The sequence below is a fragment of the Heliangelus exortis genome, chromosome 7 (assembly GCF_036169615.1).
Source record: "Heliangelus exortis chromosome 7, bHelExo1.hap1, whole genome shotgun sequence".
NCBI lineage: Eukaryota > Metazoa > Chordata > Aves > Apodiformes > Trochilidae > Heliangelus > Heliangelus exortis.
The window spans coordinates 16,391,480-16,414,154 of NC_092428.1; the positions used below are offsets into that span (position 1 = coordinate 16,391,480).

General features: G+C 36.8%; 1 protein-coding gene across 4 annotated transcripts in view; it reads left to right on the forward strand.

Annotated features, from left to right (window-relative positions):
* CTNNA3 (catenin alpha 3) overlaps positions 1-22,675 on the forward strand; it is a 395,140-nt gene that overhangs the window by 94,634 nt on the left and 277,831 nt on the right. For all 4 annotated transcript variants that reach the window (XM_071749099.1, XM_071749098.1, XM_071749100.1 and 1 more), the window contains exons 6-7: positions 449-712; positions 3,525-3,728. In XM_071749099.1, coding sequence (XP_071605200.1) covers positions 449-712; positions 3,525-3,728 — 468 coding nt within the window. The remainder of the gene's footprint in view (positions 1-448; positions 713-3,524; positions 3,729-22,675) is intronic.

Consider the following 22,675-nt stretch of genomic DNA (forward strand, 5'->3'; position numbering starts at 1 on the left):
ATAACTTTACTCTGATGGGGCAGGGACACAAACACAAGGAACATGTTTAGGTGTAACAGTCACAGAAGTCCTTGCTTAATCCTGTCTGCACCTCCATCCTTCTCTATTGCTCATGAGGACAGACATGTCTGGGAGGAAAGACAGCTAATTTCCAGGATACTTTTCCCATGGAAAAACTGTGCTTAAAACCAAGCAAAATGTGGACAGTTCATGGTGTTGGTTATAAGACACAATACAAAGATGGGGATGTTTTCCACAGGCTTAGTTCATTTCTCATGAAATAAAGATGATTCAATTGTAAGTACTGGTGTAACCCGTTTTCACAATCTTTGATGAATTTAACTTGATGTTTCCTTAAACAGAACAGGGAGATAAAAAAAATGTTTATACATTACTTGTCAGCTTTGTAGTGCTTTTGGAAATAACCAGCGTGTTCTTTTGCTGATAGGATTTGAAATCTAGCAATCAGCGAGATGAAATTGCTGCAGCACGTGCATCCCTGAAGGAAAATTCATCTCTCCTACATTCAATATGTTCAGCTTGTTTGGAACATTCAGATGTGGCATCCCTTAAAGCCAGCAAGGATTCAATTTGCAATGAAATACAGAATGCTCTTGATGTAATTTCTAATGCTTCCCAAGGAGTTGGAAATAAAAAGGGACAATCATCATCGCACACAGCTACTCTTGGAAGTGCACTTGATGAGCTTGAGGTATGTAAACTTGTGATACTGAAAAATGGTTTAATTCACCCAATAATAAAAAAAAATATTGCTATTTTGTTGGACCTAAAGACTTTAGAAACAGATGCTCTGCTTAGTCCTAGTCTAAATAGTACCACTCTAAATTATCTCATTGCAGAAGAATCACTTCCTTCAAAAGAGTTTGTAGTGAAGTCTTCATGTATGTTCAGTATTTGGCTTCCTTGGAATGTCAGGGAAGAATTAGCTCCAAGTGTGTCAATAATGATGGACACATCCTTGAATAAGTGGGCAGAACCTATGAGTTTAGTTTACAAATAAGAGTTTATCAGATGATGGTAATCACTGGTGCCTTGGCTGGTTTTAAATTGGTACCATGCAAGCTGAAGGCCATTAATTCAAAGCCTGTCATTGGGATCATTATGTATTTTATATAATTGAAGGATTTAGAAACCTCATTATGTTTTCTTCTTATCATTAAAGTGACATCACCAGTGTGGTTTCACAAACTGCATTTTTACTTCAATGATTTACACAAATATTTGGAGAAAGTCAATCCTTTCTCTACTCCTGACCTGATCCCAAGCTTTTGTATGCAGCTATTCCTCTTTCTCATGGCTGCTCTGGCTCTTACCAGCATTATTTTCCACTGTCCTGGCAGTAGTGGTAACTTAATTCCTGTAGAGGAGATTACAGTCCATGCTCCTAATCTTGTGTAACTCACATAGGCCCAATCAATAAAAGAAATGAAAGTTTCAAAACCCATTTGCAAATATGCATCTTTTTGGCTGTAAATTCTCAAGACATAGCAGATCTCAGCCTTGGAACTCCAATATTGTTGATACATTTTCAGAATTGATGTTATGAGTGGTGGTAATAGATTTTGTCTAATGTTGTCAATGAAAGGTGTGAGAAATATATTGAAATATGATACAAATCTTGTAGTGGCAGTTTATTGATGAAAACAGACTTCTCAGTCATGCTCACAGTTGAATCTGACAGCTTCCCCTGCAGCCCCCCCTAAGGGGACCAGGCTACAATGGCACCTTAATGGCATGTTACATGAAAAAAAGAGGCATTTAGGACTAATACATTGTTACTGTGAAACTCTGAATTACAAATCATATACTTGAAGTGAGAGCTATAACTTTTTGTTAAGTTTTTTTTAAACAAAATTTGGCAAAAGCTCCGCATCTTCTGACTGCAGATGAGTTAAACTTAACTACATGTGAGCAGTATAATTTTAATGGCTTTAAAAGAAATAATAACATTTATTTATGTTTTAAAATTTGTGATTTGTGATAATCACAGAATGGAAAAGTTGTCTTTTGGATTGAATTTGTTTTATCTCTGAAACATAGGAACACAGAAGTATGACTGTTATACAAAGACATTTGTTTATGGAGTTTTAAATATATTTTTACCTAGGTAACACAAATGCGAATTGAAGCTGTGTGAGTTAGATAAAGCACAATTTATAGAGCATTAAGCTTCTTAAAATGATTTTATGAATTAGATGGTAACACTTTTCTTTCTTTACAGAAATTTTTATTGGCTAAGGACCTGAAATAACCTTTGTTCTATCTTCCTGTTGCAAATACAGTGCCATGAAATAGATTGATATAGTAAATAGTCTATTGGGAACAAATCTCATTAAATGTTTATTATGTGAAATTTATCATGGAGTTTACCCAACAATCTAGTATCTAGATGTTTTGCAATGTCATTCTTCCTCTGCCAGTGCTGGCAGTGTGAAAGTTACTATAGATTTATAGGTGAGGGAACCACGAGTAAAAATAGAGCATCTAACTCTTAAATCAGTAGATTCTCTAAATTTTCTCTTAAGGGCTTCCACCACCTCTCTGGGCAACCTGTTCCAGTGTCTCATCACCCTCATGGGGAAGAGCTTCTTCCTAATATCTCATCTAAATCTACCTTCCTCTAGTTTGAATCCATTCCCTATGTTTTATCAATATTCTAAAAAGTCCCTTTCTTGTAGCCCTCTTCAGATACTGGAAGGCTACAATTAAGGTCTCCTCAAAGCCTTCTCCTCTCCAGACTGAATAACCCCAACTCTCTCAGTCTGTCTTCATAGGACAGGTGCTCCAGCCCTCTGATCATCCTTGTGGCCCTTCTCTGGACACATTCCAGCAAGTCCATGTCCTTCTTGTGATAGGGGCTCCAGAACTGGACACAGTATTCCAGCTGGGGATTCACAAGAGCAGAATGGAGGGGAAGAATCACTTCCCTGGACCTGCTGGCCACGCTTCTCTTGATGCAGCCAAGGATACTGTTAGCTTTCTGGGCTGTGTAGGAGAGGCTGAAGCTGAGGGTGAAAATAAATCTCATGCAAAAAAAGTAGGAAACAGGGGAAGGACTCAGAAACAAGGCAGCTGAAGTCAGGAGATGTCAATATGACCTGCCAGGTAGATGTGATAATGTTCTACATGTTCTGTGATCTGCTGAGGTATGAACGAGCTCTGGCTGGAAAGCTCTGTTGCCATCTTAGCACTGGGTCCAGGCCATCAGGATTTGGTTATATGAATATTGGCTTAGAAACAGTGAGATCTGAATGGCTGAGGGAACTTGGCTTTGTCTGCAAATGACTGGTATATATAGCCCCAGCAGGAAAACTGGCATCTGCCACAGCCAAAATTATTTGAAAAAAAAAAAAAAAATTATTTTGAATCTTTCAAGAGGAAAGAACTAGTTGCAAGTCCAGGAAGTATAACATTGTTGTAGTTCATGAAAGTAAAAAATAAAGCGGCAACTTAGTTGGGCTGACTTTTCTTACCTGTTTTCTTAATGTTTCTTATGCTTCCAGAATTTAATTATCCTGGATCCTCTTGTAGTGAATGAAGAGAAAATAAGGCCATCACTAGAGAAACGTCTGGAAGCTATAATCAGTGGAGCAGCTTTGCTTGCTGACTCTTCCTGCACGCGGGATTTTCATCGGGAACGAATCATTGCTGAATGCAACGCTATCCGCCAGGCTCTCCAAGACCTGCTTTCTGAATACATCAACAATGTAGGCAACCAGACCTTTTACTTATTTTTTTTTTTTTTTAAGTATGTCTCAAAGTCTATCTCAGTGTGTATTAGACTTTAGCCTATAATTAGTGTAAAATAGAGTTTAACCTATATTTCTCAACATTCTCTTTTAGCAAAAGCTAAATATGGATCTCCAGAATGAGTACTAATCATATTATGCCATACAGCCTTTGGAAAATGCTGCAATACAGATCCAATATACATGTTTAGGTTATTTTATAATTTATATTACTGTCATTAGTAGAGATCAGACATACTCATTCATATGTTAGCAAGAGTTTCTTCATAATGTCACTTCCCAGGACAGAGTTTTAAAATGTAGCCTCTGTTCCAGTAGAATGCATCAATTTAAACAATAATATGTTAAAATATAAGCAATCTGTTTGCACGATTTTAAAGTAGAGGGTTCACACCCCTATATTTTATCTGTATAAGAGCACCAAATTACAAGTGTAGGAATTTATTAATTGCTGAATTAGAAAGCTAGGATTGTTCAATAAATCCACCAACTGGATGGTCTGGAATGCTTATAGGCCAATTAACCTGTGAATATTTTAAAAGGAATACAGTTTGATTGTATTTTAAAAATATCTATCAGATTCAAAGAATGGACTTCCCTCTTCTTAGATCTGGAATTTAAATGATAAAATAGTGGAGTCTTGGATACTACTGGGATACAAGGCAGTAACATGGTTTTCCTCTGAAAACATTTTCTGTAGACACACTGTTCTTATCTGAAGATACTTCAGGATGATTAATCAAGCACATTTAAAGGATAATTGTATGATATAGCTATTTCTTTTTTGGGGGGGAAGCTGAAATTGCTTTCTATTCTAAAGTCATACTTGTCCAAAGCTGTTCTAATGAGACTGTTTTTTTTTCCTTATCCTGCTGTCATGAGGATAATGAAGTGTAGGGACTAAGTGCATATCCGATGTGTTTTCATTTCACAGATGATGTACTTTTTGACATTTTCTTTTTATTTCTCAGAGTGTGGGGGCAGATGGAATTTACAACTGGTTCATTTAATTTCATTTTTTGTGAATTCAAGCTGCTCTTTTGGTCCCTATAATGGATGCTTTCATATTTTTGCTCAAAATTTAGCTACAGTTTCTGTTGAATGCAGCATAATTCTTGAACCTCTCTGGCAGTGCATTGCACATGGGTTATCTTTATGAGATGCCTTTAGCCTTAAATGTTAATCTTTGATACCTTCAGGTAGCAGATGTCTCTTTTGAGATCTGGTCTAGGGTGGATCAGGTTTGCTGTTAAATGGCAGAAAATAAGGAAAGGCATCAATTTTCAGTGGTTAGACTCTCTGATCTTAAAGGTTTTTTTCAACAAAAATGATGCTCACCTGGAGCAGCAAGAGCACATAGGAGGTTGCAGATGTAGTGTACAGCAACCCATATGAGTCTGAAAGATTACTCTACGTTTGTCACAAGAAGCCTATATGGGAATTCTGTTTCTTCCAGGAGTAAAACTACATAATTTTAAGTCAAATGATCTTACATTGGAATCTTGAAACAAAATTATGATTATCTTTTCTATTTTAGAAATAATAATGGTTTTAGGATTACATAATGCAGAGTAAGGGGAAAAGAATACATGACTCATTCCACTGATTTGAGAGTCTGGAAGCAACTATTTAAATATGGCAATAAGGGAAAGTGTCATATGATTTGCTGCGGAACAGTGTCTGCACAAGGTTGCAAAGACAAGGAGGGATGCAGAAAGGAAGAAAAGATTTACAAAAGATTTAGAGGTCTGACGTGTTATAAGAGGGTTAAATGACAGGAATGAATTTAAAGTTTTTCATTTCTTTTAGTGCTCTTGGTCTGCTTATACAATTAATATTGATCTCAGTGGAAAAACTCTCATCAAGAATAGTTTATGGCTCTTATTCAGACTAGATTAAATAAGTTTTTCAATGAGAAGATTATCAGAGGTCAGTTACTTTATTTCAGAACTCTAACTCACTGAAGAATAGATGATGATGCAGGAGACAGTGATGATTTTTCACTGTCTTCTGGGCTCTTCTCTTTACAGTTTCAATAAGCTAGGACTGTGATTTGAATGAGCTCTAAAAATTTTGCCATCCTTTTATTAACACAGTGAATTTAAGGACCAGGTTTTGTTTCCCTTCCTCTCCAGCGTAGTGCTCCACAACCAATTGCAATGCCTACGTAATACTTCAAGTGGGTTTGTGTGATGTGCTTGTGGACAATGCCCAGAGAGAGGCATTGTACCACAGCTTGGAGGTAAGGGGCTCTGTAACCCAGCTGGTATGTGAGACTGGAAGGTTTTCCTTGCCCACTATCCACAAAGGGCATGCTTTTGCTCCTGCCTTTGTCCTGGTCCTGGTTCACAAAACCAAGGCTACCCCCTGTCATTTCAGTTATTTTCATTCACTCTTACAAGTTGTAGTAGTCAACTGCTTGAAGATTTTTTTTCTGGCATGTATCTGTCATTTCTTGCTAGTATATTGGTTTGATTATTTATCTTAGGGCTAGTTCCTGTCTGAGTAGGAGCTGCATTCAGGGACACCACACACAGTTAGTGCCACCTTTGCAAAGCCTTCTCTAGCAACTGGTTTGCCAGGAAACTATGAGCTGGGCTGACAATGGCAACATCCAGAGTATCTCTAAAGCCCCTGGGTCTGGTGCTGATGGTAGAGGTGGCCTGGTAAGTGTTTTAACAGGATCATTGGTGAAGCCACAGCATGAGTCCTGTGTTCAGTTCTGGGCCCCTCAGTTCAGGAAGGAGATTGAGGTGCTGGAGCAGGTCCCGAGAAGAGCAAGGAGGCTGTGAAGGGATCCAGCAGAATTCCTGTGAGGAAGGGCTGAGGGAGCTGGGGGTGTTCAGGCTGGAGAAGAGGAGGCTCAAGGGGAGACCTCATCACTCTCTACAACTCCCTGAAAGGAGGTTGGAGCCAGGGGGGGGTTAGTCTCTTCTCCCAGGCAGCCATCAGTAAGACAAGAGGGCAGGGACTTAAGCTCTGCCAGGGGAGGTTTGGGTTGGGTATTGGGAAGAAATTCTTGACAGAGAGGGTGATCAGGCATTGGAATGGGCTACCCAGGGAGGTGGTGGGTTCTCCGTCCCTGGAGGTTTTTGAGACTGATGTGGCACTCAGTGCCATGGTCTGGTAAACACAGTGGCAGTGGACTTGATGGTCCCAGAGGTCCTTTCCAACCTGGCTGATTCTATGATTCTGTGATTGCCAATAAATTGTATTCAAATTCTGTCTAAGTACCACATCATCTGTTTTTTTCATACTAGCCCTTAGTACCTAAGCAAATGTATGCGAGCTTATGATTTAGCACTAACTCTTTCAATCAGTGTAAAGAAACACAGCTTTTGTGGTTTCTAAATTAGTTTTATGTATCTCTAAAAATGAGAAGTTATTGACTACAATGAAGTGCAGCACCAGTAAGTCCATGTTCCTTGATCTCTCTGCCTGCCTTACAGTCACAATAGGGATGTGCACTCGAGTGATAGAGAGGGACAATAGAACTGTGATAGAGTGTGGGCTAAAGTTGCTGTTTTGAGCAGCCATTAAGGTGATTGCAGCTGCTGCTCTCTCTGCCTTCGTTAAATGGAGAGGATTTGTCTCAATAATTATTATGCACTCAACTGTGGGTCCGAATAAGGAACACTGGATTGTTCAAGAAAGGCTGAAAAACTGGTGGCAAAGGAAAGGTCAGCTATACCGATAGTATAATAGCTGTTTTCTTGAATTAGTTTCCTTACTTTTGGAATGATGTTTCATGATATTCAAGCTTTATTGATTTCTTAGCCTATGTGTGTGTATATACCCATATACTATTTTGCATGCTAGTCCAATATACTTTATGCCTTTTCTGATAGTTTGTGTTTTCATTCTTTCTTGCTGTGTATTTCAAAATCTTCTGTTTATTAGCTGGGCTTTTTGGTCAAATAATAGCATTAAAATAGTTTGCATTTTTGTTGTCATTTTCAAAGTTTCTGAATGTCTTCAAGACTCCTATATTTAAAAACAACTTCAAAGGAAAATCTGAGACATTGAGATCTGAAGATACACTTATAAAATCAGTATAATTTTGTTATTTTTAAGTACATTAGTTAACTTCACACAGTTTTGAAAAACTCATCAGTGCCACAGAACAATTTATATTGTTAAAAGTATATCACAGAATTTTTCACACACACTTCACAGAAATCTATGACTCTGCTTGCAGCAGCTCAGGAATTTAGTCTGCATTTCTGTAACACCCCTGTGCTCCTTGTGCCACAGGTAGTGGCAGCTGCCACTGCTTGCCATACCACAGCTACACCGTGTTCATGGCACTTTTGTACTGTGTGGCATGGAGCAGAGCAAAACCCATCCCTTCTCACACCAGCTGTGGTTTCAGTCTCTTAACAAAACATTTGAGAAAATTGGAGGAGACTAATGATAACACATTTTACCTTGAGGCCAGATCAGGAAGTTTACCATGCTGCTCATATTTATATTGCATGTCTAAGGTAATGATTTTCAAGCCCTGACCATCCATGGAGCCAAAGGGCAGGCGAAGCTGTGGCTGCCTATAAACCTCATCTCCTTTGTGGTAGACAGCATTGGAGTGGGAATGATAATGCAAGGGAAATGAAGTGCAGTAGGTGCACCTGTAGTGAAGCACCTGTGCTGCATGCTTGAATCTCACTGAGACTGTAAATGCTGGAGTTTTCCTTAGGTTTCCTTAAGGTCCTCTGAAGACTCTTGCTTCACCACAGGTTTGTGTCCACAGGTTCTGGATATGAGACACAGTTTGGATTTGAGGCATATTTTGATCTGAGCACATAAATTGAAATGCTGGGAGGATGAGACCAGGTTTTAGGATCCCTGAAAGTAGGGGCACATCTGGGACAGTGAGTGAGCTGGACTGTGCCAGGCTCTGTATGGAGAACTATGGAGCCCTCTCTAGACATGGGGAAAGTCTAAGAGAGGGAAAGATGATACAGTGGGTAGCTGAGACTAGCAGTTTTTTCTGTTTAGATTTGAACTTGTAATTGTTGTTCATTTACTGGAATAAGAGCATTGGAAGTCCAAAACCAGAAAATGGTTGGAAAACCAGTAGTCTTTCTTTATTGATGGCATGGTTCTGGGCCTTACCTTTTGTCTCAGCTCATAAATTTGAGTTCTGTGGAGAGCTAATGCCTTGCTTTACCCTTTTTGAGCATTCAACAACAGCTTAATGTCTGATCCACTGTCTCTGGGTAGAGATTGCCTGTGATTGATACAGTTTTTTGTAGATAACTCAAACTTCATGTTATTTGCTCTTTGTGGTTTCGAGATGAAGACTTAACACTTCCCTGGATAGAGAGAAGACAAGACACTTAGGTTTATCATCACAGTGGTGCAGTGCATATTATATTTAAGCTACTTAATCTTGCTCTGAACAGTGGATTTTTCATTTCAGTACTTAGGGGGAATATTTTTTGTGGTTTGGGAAATTGCAGGAATTTCTCCAAAAGAGTTATTTCATATTGAAGAAAATATTTTTTTTCAGCTTCAAAAGGGAATGTTTCATGTTTTGAATTTAAAGAAGTGCCTGATCTTCCTTGTTAGATATTTTGCATCTCTTGGGGTTATTTTCCCTCAACTATACATGTGTTATAGCTGTAGAAAAGTGGTTTACTGGTGGTCAATAATATGTTTATGAACAGACTGGTATTCCATATATAAGAAAATAAGGCACAAAATGGTATCTTTGCACCTTTATCTTCTCCATATAATAAACATTATTCTTAGCAGTCATATATGAAATAGATAAAGATAACAACAACTGTTCTATGTTAAATATGCTTTTTTTTCTATAATATGTTTTAGTAACAGATGCTCCAGATTGTTGCCAGTCCCACATCTAGGGAGCTAAGAAGAGGGGACTGTTTGTTTCTTGGTTGCTTTCACTTTCTTTCATTAACATGTCTGAAAAAATTCTGCGTAATTGCTCTCTGGCTGACGAGCTGAGTCCAAACTGGACAGACAAGACATACCAGGGAGTTTAAAGAAATTTCTTGTTGAAATCTTGAAAAACAACAAGATAGGTGTTGGTTATTCATGCAAGTGGTTAAGCTAACTGTCTTCCTGAAATCCTTTTTTTTTCTGTGTTTCTGCATAGGAACATGAACAAACAGAGCTTGTATTCTTTTGTAAAAAGGAACTATTTAAGTATTCTTACTTTGCTGTCCTCTAGGTATTTAAAAAATAAACAAACCTGTTTTTCCAAAGAAGTTCGGAAGTCAGGTATAGCAAGGTGTAAGGTATAAAAATTTGAATGTATGATATGTGGGTGGAAAATATCATTTAGATTTTTCTTACTCAGGGTTTTTAAAATTAATTTATGGACTATTATGTTTTCAGAAGAAAAGATTTATTCCACTAAAATTGGTATGCCCATATGGTGTATTATGCTGGCATTTATGCAGGAAAACATCTAGTTTTCATAATTCTGTTGATGTTGGCTGAGTACTTAGTTCAGTTGACTTCTAACACTCCTGCAATGGGTTTTCTTACATTTTATATGAAGTACTTGTAATTCCAAATTATTTTACGAAGTGGTAACTTTTGTCAAACATTTAGTTTTATAGGGAAACTAGATATAAACTGCTCCAGAAGATTTTTAGTGTATTTAAAAGACAAGTCTAGTGAATTCCACAAATATTTATTGAAAAATAAGCTGCAGTTAAATACACCTGATTATAGATGGTCTTAGAGAATTTGCAATAAACTGGGATCAATGCACGTGAGGTAGAGAAAGATAATGAAAGATTTTTTGTTCTTAAGCCCTGCTTTGCATTTAATGGTTCTGAGCCAAGCTATTTCAGGAGTAATTGGATCTTAAGGCTTGCATTGAAGTAACGTAGTGTGATGAGCAACTCATGGCTCTGTAGAGGATGATTCAGTACAGTACCCAGTAATTTGTATTTCCTCTGACAGGACTAGAAATATATTGAGTTCCTGAAGACTAATTTTTTTTTCCTGGGAACTTTTAATAAAGTAACATTTTCTGTCTCCAAGATAAAATGAATCCTCGATTGTTGTAATAAACAAGCATTGCAAATAAACACTTAAGTATTTGTCAACCCGACATCTACCTAGGGGTTTAATTTACAATATTTTTTTAATCAGCTTATGGAATATGGTTGTAATCGTGTGAGGTTTTTCTGCATCAGATTCCTATTTTCTGGAGGATGTTAAAGACTGACCACTTTTCTAAGTGTTAGTGTGCCATGTCTAGGAACACCACTCAAATCTGATGTTTCAGAATGCGTTTATCTTTTTTTTATCCTCTATATAAAAGTGTCCTTTGTTGTCCAAACATGTCTAAATTGCATTTTGTTTCAAATTGAAAAGTATTTATTTGTTTATGTAACATTTCCTACCAAAGAGATCAGTCTTTGGTAATTTATTGAACTCTTAATAGAATATTGATATTTCAGGTAAACGAAGACCAAACCAAACTCTTTAACAAAATAATTATTTTTTCTAAACAAATAAAAAATGCCTTAAATTCTAGTCGTAAACTGAATTGCTAAGAGTTTAACCCCAAATATTTCTGTGTGGTCTTTAAACTTGTGTTCAGTGTGATAGCACAGGGGATGTTGTTTACCTTGACTTTAATGAAGCTTCTGACACCTCCCATGACACTAACTGTTGATGTATGGACAAGAGAAGTTGACAGTGAGGTGGGTGGAAAAGTGGCTCAAGTGCTGTGCTCAAAGCATCAGGATCAGCAGCACAGAGTCCAGTTGAAGGTCCATAGCTCATGGTGTATCCATGTGGGGGTAAGTGCTGGGTCCAGTACTGTTTAACTCATTAATGCCCCGGACGATGCGCTGTTGGCAGGCTTGGAGATATGGAGATAACACTGAACTGGGAGGAACAGCTGATGCACCAGCTGGTTGTGTTGGCCTTTAGGAAGACATCAATAGGATGGAGAAAAGGACTGACAAGGAACTTAGTGAAGTTCAACACAGGGAAAGGCCAGGCCCTACACCAAGTTGACCACCAGCCAGCAATGTGCTCTTGCAGCCAAGCCCATTGCCTCCTGGGCTCCAGTAGGAGGGGCACAGCCAGCAGGTCCAGGGGCTGATTCTTCATCCTTGCTGAGCTCTGGTGAGACACAGCTGGAGTGCTGGCAAGTGCTGGGCTCCTCAGTACAAAGGAGACATGGCTATAGACAGAGTCCAGTGATGGGCTATGAAGCTGCTTAAGCATTTGGAGTTTTGAACGTACAAGGAGAGACTGAGAGGGATGGGAATCTTCAGCCTGGAGAAGATGCCAGGGGGATCTTATCAGTGTGTAGAAATATCTAAAAAAAACTAGGAAATTGCATTAATTAATGAATTTTGGGGGTGTTTTTTGTTGGTGTTTTTTTTTTTTTTTTTGGTTGTTGTTGTTTTTTTTGTGTGTGTTGGTGTTTTTTTTTTTTATTTTTTTTTTTTATTTTTTTTATTCTGTAAGGGTGATTGGACACTGTAATAGGTTTCCCAGAGAGGTTGTGGGATTACCATCCAAATGAACATGGCTGCAGTTGACTGTGCTTTGGGCAGTGGGCTGGACTGGATGATCTCCAGATGTCCCTGCTGACGTCAGTGAGTGAAATCTGTGATTCTAAACATTTGAATAAATTCTGAAGTGTATGTAACTTCCTGGGTGTCCCTGCCAGCTTCTTTTATTAAGCAGTAAATCCCATTATTTACTAATGGATGATAAAAGGGTGCTCTGGTAATGAGTGTAGGACAAGAAATTACATATATTAAAGCAATTAAAAAAAGTTTCTTAAATTTGAATAATCTCTGGCAATCTTGAGTTGGTGAAAGGGAGTGCATTTACTAAGGTAATTTCTGTGCTAGTTAATCCTCTCTGTAAAACACAGGTTAGAATGACACTGAATTTTTTATAGAAATCAGATAGGAATTTGTTTATTAAAAGCTCTCCCTATGAATTTCATCAACCAGAATGTTGGGATCTACTGCATAGCTGAAAATAGAGGTTTTTTTCTTGTATTATTTATTTGATCTTTTTTTTTATGAGCAAGAAACAATGGAGGTTTATGTGAAATAGCTTATGATCACTTTTAGTGAAATCAGTACTGTATCACAAAACTATTGCATACAAAATTCTAATGCTTTTATTTTTGTTGGTTAGCCATATCTTAAAACAGTGACTTAAGAGTCTGGAGAACTGAGGATCTACAGCCAATTCTACATTTCCATTTTCTTTCTGAAAAGAAAAACAAAATGTGGCTTAAGGCATATAACCAGCTCTTTCTCTGTGGTCATAGACAGCATTTATTGGCATTTGCTTTTTGTTTTAACTTTCAATGGATTAATTTCCAGTTGTTTCTCTGCCTGATGTGCTCATCTTCTTATCTTAATTAATTAAAACTGAAAAGGAAGGATACTTTTCTGAGTCATTGCATTTGTGACCAATGTATATGGCCAAAAGGCTGGAAAAGTAAACTATCAAACCTACCCCACCATCACATTAATTGAAAGTAAGAGAAAGTCCTTTCAAGACTCAAAACAGACAGCTGCACTGCTTAGTAAAAGACATTAAATAAATTAAATTATTCTAATTACTCTATTTACTGGAAAATCCTTGCTATTTTAGTTTGTTCTAATTATTTTTAACCATTGTTTCATTATTAGTGGCAAAAATAAAGACAATTTACATGAAGTTGGAAAGATAGGCTAAACCAACTACTTAACTAGGGGCAGTACTCAGGAATAATCTAGGACTATCTTTTCTATCAAGTAGTGATGTTTCTAATTTTTTCCAAACTTTAATATTGTGTAGGAGGAACTATCAGTCTAAAAGAGGATAACTGGTAGAGGAATCCCTCCCTCCATTCTCTTACTGAATATATTAAGCTCTTTGCAGGAGAAATGAGGAATAATAATCAATTTGAATTTCACATGAATAGCAGAAAATAAGAAATATAATAATTATATACACCTTGGAAGCAGTTCATGGAAAACAATACTGGAGCCCAAGGTAAATATCTTCTCTGTAAACTTGATTAGGACTTGTTTTTTTCTTAATACAGGAAAAGAGCAGTGTATTATTGACTTGTCTTCACTCACTGTGCACATGCACAAATGGACAATGTCTGTGTGAGAGAGCAAATAAACACAAGCAGTAACCACCTTTGTTCAGTAATGGTGTTTCCAGTCTACATTTTGGAATAATAAGGAGAAGAAATAGATGAAAACTTTGCAAAGTTCAGTAGAAAGTGTGAACTAAATGAAGCCAAACAGTGAGTAGATAAAGAAAACATGAAATGCTATATGGAAGCTTGCTGATATTTTTTAGGAGGGCAAGTTTAAAATGACATTTTTGATCCCTGCTAAATTTGTTAGGAAATGGAATTTTTATTTCTTGGCTTTCAAATTATTGGAAAACTTACTGCTTCTAATTTAAAGGAAAGTGGAAAGGGACTTGGGGGGTACTTGTGGAAAAAAAGCTGGACATGAGCCAGCAAACGTTACACTCTCACAGCCCAGAAGGCCAGTCTCAACTTGGGCTGTGTCAAAGGAAGTGTGGCCAGATTGAGAGCAGTGATTTGGTTCCTCTGCTCTGGTGAGACCTCACCTGGAGTACTGTGCCCACTTCTGGAGCCACCCACACAGGAAGAACATGAACATGTTGGATGGGGTCCAGAGAAGAGTCACAAAAATTATCAGAATGATGGAACACCCCTGCTGGGAAGACGACTGCAGGAGCTGGAGCTGGAGAAAAGGCTCTGAGGACACCTTGTAGCATCCTTCCAGTATCTGAAGGGGGCCTATGAGAAAGCCTGGAAGGGACTGTTTACAAAGTTGTGTAGTGATAGGGCAGGGAGCAATGGTTTTAAACTAGAGGAGGGTAAATTGAGATTAGGTATTAGGAAAAAGTTCTTTACTATGAGGATGATGAAGCATGGGAACTGGTTGCCCAGAGAGATGGTGGAGGCCCTGTCTCTGGAGACATCCAAGATCAGGCTTGACAGGGCTCTAAGCAACCTGATCTGGTTAAAGGTGTCCTTGCTCATGGCAGTAGAGTTGGACTAGATAACCTTTAAAGGTCCCTTCCAACCTAAAGCATGCTATCAATTTCGGTCTAATAATCTTCTGGATTCTACAAGCCACCTCCTGTATTTATCTGTGCACATGTTAAAGCAAGATTGCAAAATGAAATACACTGTGAAGTGTTAGGTGATGCTGACTGATATTTCTAAGGTTACTGTAATTTTGGTATCTGTCCACTTCTGTACAGCTGTGGACCCACTGACAAGATTGTTGAGATGAGAGCTGAGGTATTCCAGACCCCAGTGGGAAACCAGAGTGCTGCTGCATGTAAGTGAGCATTCAAAACCTGAACAAAGCCCAGACAAGGTTGCCAGGCTCTTAGGCTCTCTAGCTCCTTGGTTACTGTGCCCCTCTGAACACCTGCCTCTCTTAGCTGTAAGAAGACAGTTTTTGTGGAGCAGTAGAACGTCCCAGTTCTTCCCAGAACAGTGCAGTGGGAGCAGTGGCTCTGCAACTTTCAGATTTTTGTTCCAAAGCTGTCTTGCAGAGCTGGCAGGGCACATGCCTGTGTTTTGTCAGGAGTTCTGTTGTGTTTGCTGTTTCCATGGAGTGTTCTGCTTGTAATAAGCTGGCAAAATTCAAAAGGAAAAAATATTTCCCTGGAGAATTTCTAGTCACCTGTACTGGTTTCTGATGTTGTGCCTTGATTCTTGCTATCTTTGTTTTTTTTTTTTTTAGTTAGTCTGTAGCATTGCAAGTGCCATTTTAATTGTTTGATAGAACTGTAAGCAATTAGTAATCCCTTTGACAATTTTTTCTCTATAACTTTTATAAATAATAACTTAATTGTTGAGTCTGTTAGTTAAAATACAATCATTATATATATATATCTTTTTTTAAGTCACTTGGCTATCTGATCTTTCTTTCTTTGCTTACTCTGTTCTACTTTATAACCTATATGTTCTAGTAAACAGAATGCTATAGTAAACATAGCTTTAGAGATTGAGTGTGCTTCTGCTACAATGACATGAAACAAAATGTCTGTTGCACCCCAGAACCCTTTCACATTGTGCCATTTTCTCAAATCTGGCATGCCAATGAGCAGAAAATTTGCACTAATGATGACATGATTTTGTATGAATAATTGCAGTACTACCTTCTTCATGAACTTCTGCAAAATTTCAGGTAAATTTCTTGTAGAAAAGGTGTTGATGGCAAGTTGGTTGCAAAAACAGTACTGTGAAAACTAGAGCAGGGCACTGTGTTGATGTGACTCCTGTTGTCAGCCAAAATGTCCTTTTATAGTAACTGGTTGATGTTTCCCTGACTGCCATAAAAGATCAATCCAGAATATGTATTTGCTTTTTGCTGGGCAAAATTCATGTACATTTAAGACAAGACAGAGTTTTGCAGTTCTTCCAGAAATTTCACTAGGTACATACTAATTATTCTGGAATAGATTATAGCTTGTTCATCTGCTCTAGCTGAAGCAGCACTTTCCTTCTTTTTTTAAAATTCTGTAATTGATGGTTATAAAGGAAAAATGACTTCATTATGTGTTGAATCGACTTCTTACAGTAAGCTTGAGAATCTAAAAACATACTGTTAATTGTCACTATTTTACATGTTGTATTTCACAGTTCAAAACACATTTTTCCAGAGTTTAAATTAGAATTGCTGACAGTAAGGAAACAAAAGTGATTGATGGACTGTTTAGACTTGACCAGCTGCTAGTAAACTTTCACTCAGCATCTTGTTAGCTTGTGATACATACAGCAATGTAGAAAATAGCCTGAAGTTCCTTGAAAAGCTACAGAGAAGAAAACTTTTAAGTTATCTTGATGCTTTGATCTATGAACTGTGATACAAGCTGTAAATTCTGATGGTCTGGAATGATGTGATTGATATTATAATTTTTGGTATGCGACTGTTTACTCTTTACTGAATGTTATTGTATGTTGTATTTTGGCTCAGAGGCTGGGTCAAGTGGCTGGATACCCATTTGCCTCGTTGGCCTCTGTATCCCTTGTTCAGGTGAAGCTTTCCCAAAGGAAGGGAGAATGCACTTCCCTTGGGAACACTTGAGCTTTCTCAGCAGACAGAAATTTCTCGAGTTCTCTAAGCTAGAGATTGGTATCTCTTGGAGGAGACTTTGGAGAAAGAATATAGTATTTTTATGAATCCTAAGGGAGTTTTATAAAGTTATTGTAGCTCAAAAAACCCTCATTGAGAATTCTTAGCCTGAAAACAAGCTTATAGGAAAGAGGGGGTAGATGATGATCAAGGGAGGGATTGGCTGACTAACACTTTGATTTTTAGTTTCTTTTATCCATCAGGACAGCTTTTTCACTCTCAGAATTGTCTTGCAGTACAGCAAAGCTTTGATTCAGTGTCTTTTTGATTCTCTTAAGGAGAAAGTGGAGGAGGTTTTGGTCAAGAAGGGGGCAGTCTCTGGCAGGATCCTAATAACTGCTTCTCAGTGACACATAAAATTTAAATGTTTAAATCACTATGTGGATGAGTTGGTTTCTTCAGTGGCAGAAGGAAGGAGTTACCCTCTCATCAAGAATTCCTTCATATATGGAAAGTATCTCAAAAGACTGCAGGTGAATGTTTAATGATGACATTAGGTAGTGTGTGAAATGTGCTACATAAAACACTCATTCTTATCTCCTTTGGTGAGTCCTGACCATCATCTGTGGAACTGCAAAAATCCCACTACTGTAAAAGGTCAGTTCCTCTGAAGCCAACAGTGGAACTTTAATGGAGCCAGAAAATAATCTTGTTTCAAGGAGCTAAACTCAGCTGTGTGGATATAAAATGTCAGCTGTGTAGCATCTGGTAAAAATAAGGGTGGGTGAGGAGTGGAAGGGGTTCTGATTAATTTTTTAAAAAGTATGGTCTATGTTGAATGTTTCATGCTGTGCTTTTTGTTGTGTCCTATATTGCCAAACACCCATGTTTATTGCAGTATCTTACAAACATGTGTTGAAAAATATTCTCAATATTTTTGTTAAAATACAGTCTTGTTTGGGGTTTTTTTGAATTCTGTTGTGTTGATGTTTTGACCTTCTCTCCACGCAGTTTGGCTATTACTTTCTGTTTACATTCATGATGCGAGATGGAAGAATTTCTGCAAAGTAGAAAGAAGAAATTGTGGTTTGACCTACTGTTTAAGATAAGCAAATTAGTAAATGAAAAAATGTTGAAAACCAGAGTGAACTCATCCTGCTTTACACACATGATTTTTATCAGTATTTAGTAGCAGCTGAAATCTCTTAGCATGGCTAAACTCTCTATTTCTCCTTTGGCAGCAAACTGCATGTAATGATTCAGAGTATGCCACTTCTTGTAGGAAGCCTTATTACCCACAGGTAAATGTTAATCTATCATATTTTTCTTCAACAATTGTGCTTTTCCCTCTACCTTTATAAGGTTCTGCAGCCTGCAAAACCTGTTTTGTTATTCTTTTACCAAGTATATCTAATTGCTAAACTCTTATCTTTTTAAGAATTTGGGGAGCAGACTATTATGTTTTTTGATGTGCTTTTACTAAAGGTGAAAACCACATTTTAAAAAGCTTATTTGGTTGAGAGTTATTGCTGCAAAGTAAAAGCTATTTTTGTCAGAAGAAAAAGAATGGATCTACTTTGAGATGTCCAAACAGAATGAAGAATTCAAGCTGAAAAGATAACATCTATTCCAATAGTATTGTCTTTAAAAACATATAGTGTTACTATCCCATGCTTCTGATGTATCATAACATCATATTAACTTATTTTTACTGCCATGGTAGTTGAAGTTGATGGCTTGCTGAATCTGCATGTTGTGTTTGTTCACCTTTCCCAGAGTGCTAAATCTGATTTGGGACCAATCAATATAAATGAGCAGCTTAATTTGTTCCCATTTTCATTACTTCCTGTTCACTTGCTATCTTAATCTGCTACTATAATGACCAGTTACAAAGTTTTTGTTAAGTACTTCACAGTTGAATTTTGATCTTATTTTTAAGTCAGCTTCTTTTACTGTTTTCTCTCCTTTCTTTTGACATTTTACATATCTATGCCTTCTTCTATATAGATAGAATTAATTTTTATCCTAGATGGATGTATTTCCCAGAATTGAGGGTTCTGGCCAAAGATGTGATTTCAATGATTAATTTTTTGGACGACTTTAATGGAGATACTGGCTTTATGTGAGAAATAAAAGCATCTCCAGAGTTGCTATTGGTAACTAGCACATTTCACCCTCATTCTCAATTGATGGTTTGCTTATTTGTCTCTTCAGTCAGACAGTAAGATTATAAAGCAGCTTGTACCATTTCAGCTTAGTTGACCTACAATACATATGGTAAAGATTTTCCCCTTTACAATACTGACTTAGTTTCTAATTATTTTCCAAGGTTACCTGTGGAAAACTGTAGTATTAGTGGAAAAATATATCAGTAAAGTATAGCAGACCTCTGGTTTTGATGAGCACCATTGTATGTCCTCATTGCCCCATGTAATTTAATTAATTTTCATGTAAGCAATGTTTTGGTTTCCATATTTCTGTTTGTTTATTTATTCATAATTCTGTCTTTGATGTACTTTTCTGCTTCTCGTGGCTTCCCTAAAGTCATCTTAGGTGAAACAGGTCATTAGCAGTAAGTTTTTTTTAACTTAAAAGAATTGCTTGAGGTTCTAATGTAGAGTTTTTCATTTGCCTCCCAGAGCAGTTTGATACCTGAAATTTAAATGTTCGCTTTTTTAGGTCTCATGCTCTTTTCCTCTGTGGTCACTTACTCCTTTAGTTCATGTATATATCAGCTTTTTTATCCATCACTGAGTTAAATTTGGATATTGTCTTACTGATTATTAAGATTTACAGAAGATATTTAGTACTGGAGAAAATGGAAATAAAATGTTTTTTGTTTGTCAGGTAGGCAGAAACCTTTCTCATTATCAGATTGCCTCTATGCAGTCAGTACAGACTTACATTTATTCCTTATCACCTACTATTTTATTTAGGACCTTATTAGCCTGTAACTCCTTTTAGAAGGCAGCTTTAAATATCTTCTAGTTCCATATAATTTTTGAGTATATATATTTTTCTTTCTGCAGTATAACTTAGTTGCTTCTATGATATTTTTATCCTCTTAATTTATATTCTATAACAGTGACACTGAATTACCTTTGCATTTAAATCACTTCAAGTTTTAGATAGCAATATGAATGCTTTATTTCAGTATCTGTTGTATTTTTTGTTATTAGCAATGCCCCTGAATAAATTTCTTCCCCCATTCTCCAAATTCTGTAAAAGAGAAACCTCAATGTGGAGTCTTCCAACAGGCCATTAATGCTTATTTCTGGAAGAACAAATTAGTTTATTCTTTCTCTAATAATAATTTTGATTTTTAGTAAGATACTTGCATTTTACATGAAGGAATCTTCAGGTATAATTTAGCTGTGTAAATGAGCTGAAAGAAATTCTTCATTTTGGTGGGTTTCTTAATTTCTTTGATACCAAAAAAAAAAAAAAAAAAAAAAAATGCTGAGGCAGAATGCGTGCAGGCAGAGAAGAAAACAATGAACATGTACCAGATCTTGTGAATATGAGAGAAGAAGTTGGCAGCAACTTATTTTTGAGTGTCATTTTAAATTTAAACCATGGGACTGATCTGCAGTGCAGAGCAGAGTCAGATCTTTATCATTGTTTGGGATCGAGGTGTCTTCAGTGAGATTCTCTGTATATCCAAGGGGATATTTTGTATACTTTGTATATTCAAAGAAATGGATGAAAGCTCCAGGAAAACAAGTAGCATTATGAATGCTGTCTCACAAATTTTATGAGTTATAACATCTTTAAAGTGGAAATAGAAACATAATCAATAATGCCTATTCTCAGTTAGTTGCACTGACTTAATTCCTATTTAAGTATATGATTTAAATGTTGAGGTTTTTTTTTTTTTAAGAAATTGTAGTGTCATCTTCACAACCAATGTGTCTGTGTTTCTGAAAGGTCAAATTTTGGAAAAACCCTTGCTTCTCTTAAACATGATGAGACATTCAGTCAGCAGTAACCTGTATGGCATTTTTCAAGGTGATCATGGGTTGTAGATTTCCAACATGTGCAAGTAGCAAGTAGGTTTGGATACAGATTGATGTAGATGCTTATTGCCCTGAGACCAAATGGTTTTGAAGAAAACATCTGTCACAGTAAAGTTAATTTTGTTATAGCATTGCCATATGCCTGAGTTGGGTTTGGGCTTTCTTGTTGGTTGTTTTTTCCTAACATTTCCCATTGTGACAGTTAGAACTTGGGAAAAAAGCAAGTTGCAGAACTATAAGGAAAAGAAATATGAACTGTCTAGATGATACTTTAGTAGAAGACAAGAAAAAATATTCATGAATCTTATTTGCATATTCAGATATACCATTGATAGCTGTAGTTCTCCCTTTCCTGAAAATGAGAAAAAGGCTGTTGGATAGTGAAGTCCAGACTAATTTTGTGTTTACAGGTTCTTTAAAAATAAAGTTACCAATAGCAAGAATGAAAAGGGAGGAGGTGCATCATCAGTACTAAAAAAATAAACCAGTTTCATTATTTCTTTTGAAAGAATAATGACAGCAAGATGCATTCAATATGAATGGTTCAGTTAATGGCTTTCCATGCCTCATTTATAACACAGTCTTGTATAAAACTCCTGAAATTAGTGAAGTGCACAGTGCTGCAGGGGCATATAGTTTTCTTTTAATGATTATTTTCATCCCAAGTTGATGAGGTTTTGTTCTCTAAGAAGCACAGGGTGAGTATATACGGTGTTTAAATTATAAGACTTTGAAGTATGTTGCATTGGTGCAATCACTTCGTGGTTAGATTGCAGGTATAACTGTTGCTGAATTGCATCCCCCTTAAAAGTCTGCTTCTTACACAATACACAGTGGAAATGCTGGAAAAACCATGTATGCTTATAAACTGAACATTTTTCATTCCTGTAGTGTTTATTACAATAAAATCCATCCTGCTTACGTTAGTTGACTGAGGGAAATTAATAAATCATTAATCAAATATTAATATTAAACCAGAGAAATGTCATAGTAATGCAGCGTTAATTAATGTTCACTTTTATATTATTACAGTTACAGGTGTCATGTCTATCATGGTGACAGGACTGGGTGTAACAGGACTGGGTATAATGAATTTCATGTTGTGTGCTCATCTGCTGTTACACAGCAGGTGTTCCTTTGTAGTTAACCAGCTCAGGGGACAGTTTTAAGAATGAGTTATTTACATACAAAATTGCAGTTGATAAAGTAGATTATAAGCTCCATGCCATGTGGGATTTTCACAGTTTCACCTGCTCCACTTCAACTTATATAAAAATTCTTGGCAAGGTTCTAGTAGTAAAATGTTAATTCCTTAGGTGTTCATTAAAATAACATTAATCATGAACTCTGATATTCACACTGATTTATTCTGAAACTTTATGATTAAATTAATCAGATTCCATAATGTGGTAGAGCATGGAAATGAAATTTGGTCTTGTTACTTTATAATAGAACTATTAATTCACTGAAATGTTACCAGTTTTTTGAGAGGTTTAATGAACATTGCTCTTAAATGCAGATCATACAGTCAAACTTTTCTCTAACAAGAAGTTCACATGTGTCTTTCTATGCTGAAAATTGCTCTGCAGTATTTTGTGAGCAGCAGGCTTACTTTTTTGTTTACTATTATGATGGACTTTGAAAAGGTGAAAAAGTATTCTGCTTTCTGGTGACCTGAATCTTAAGACCCACTCCTGAGGGCAATCTGATAATTAAATCTACAGAGTTTCAGATAATGTATGTACTTGAGATTACTGGGTAGATGTTATTCAAGCTACCTGGAAGTCATCAGATAGTTATT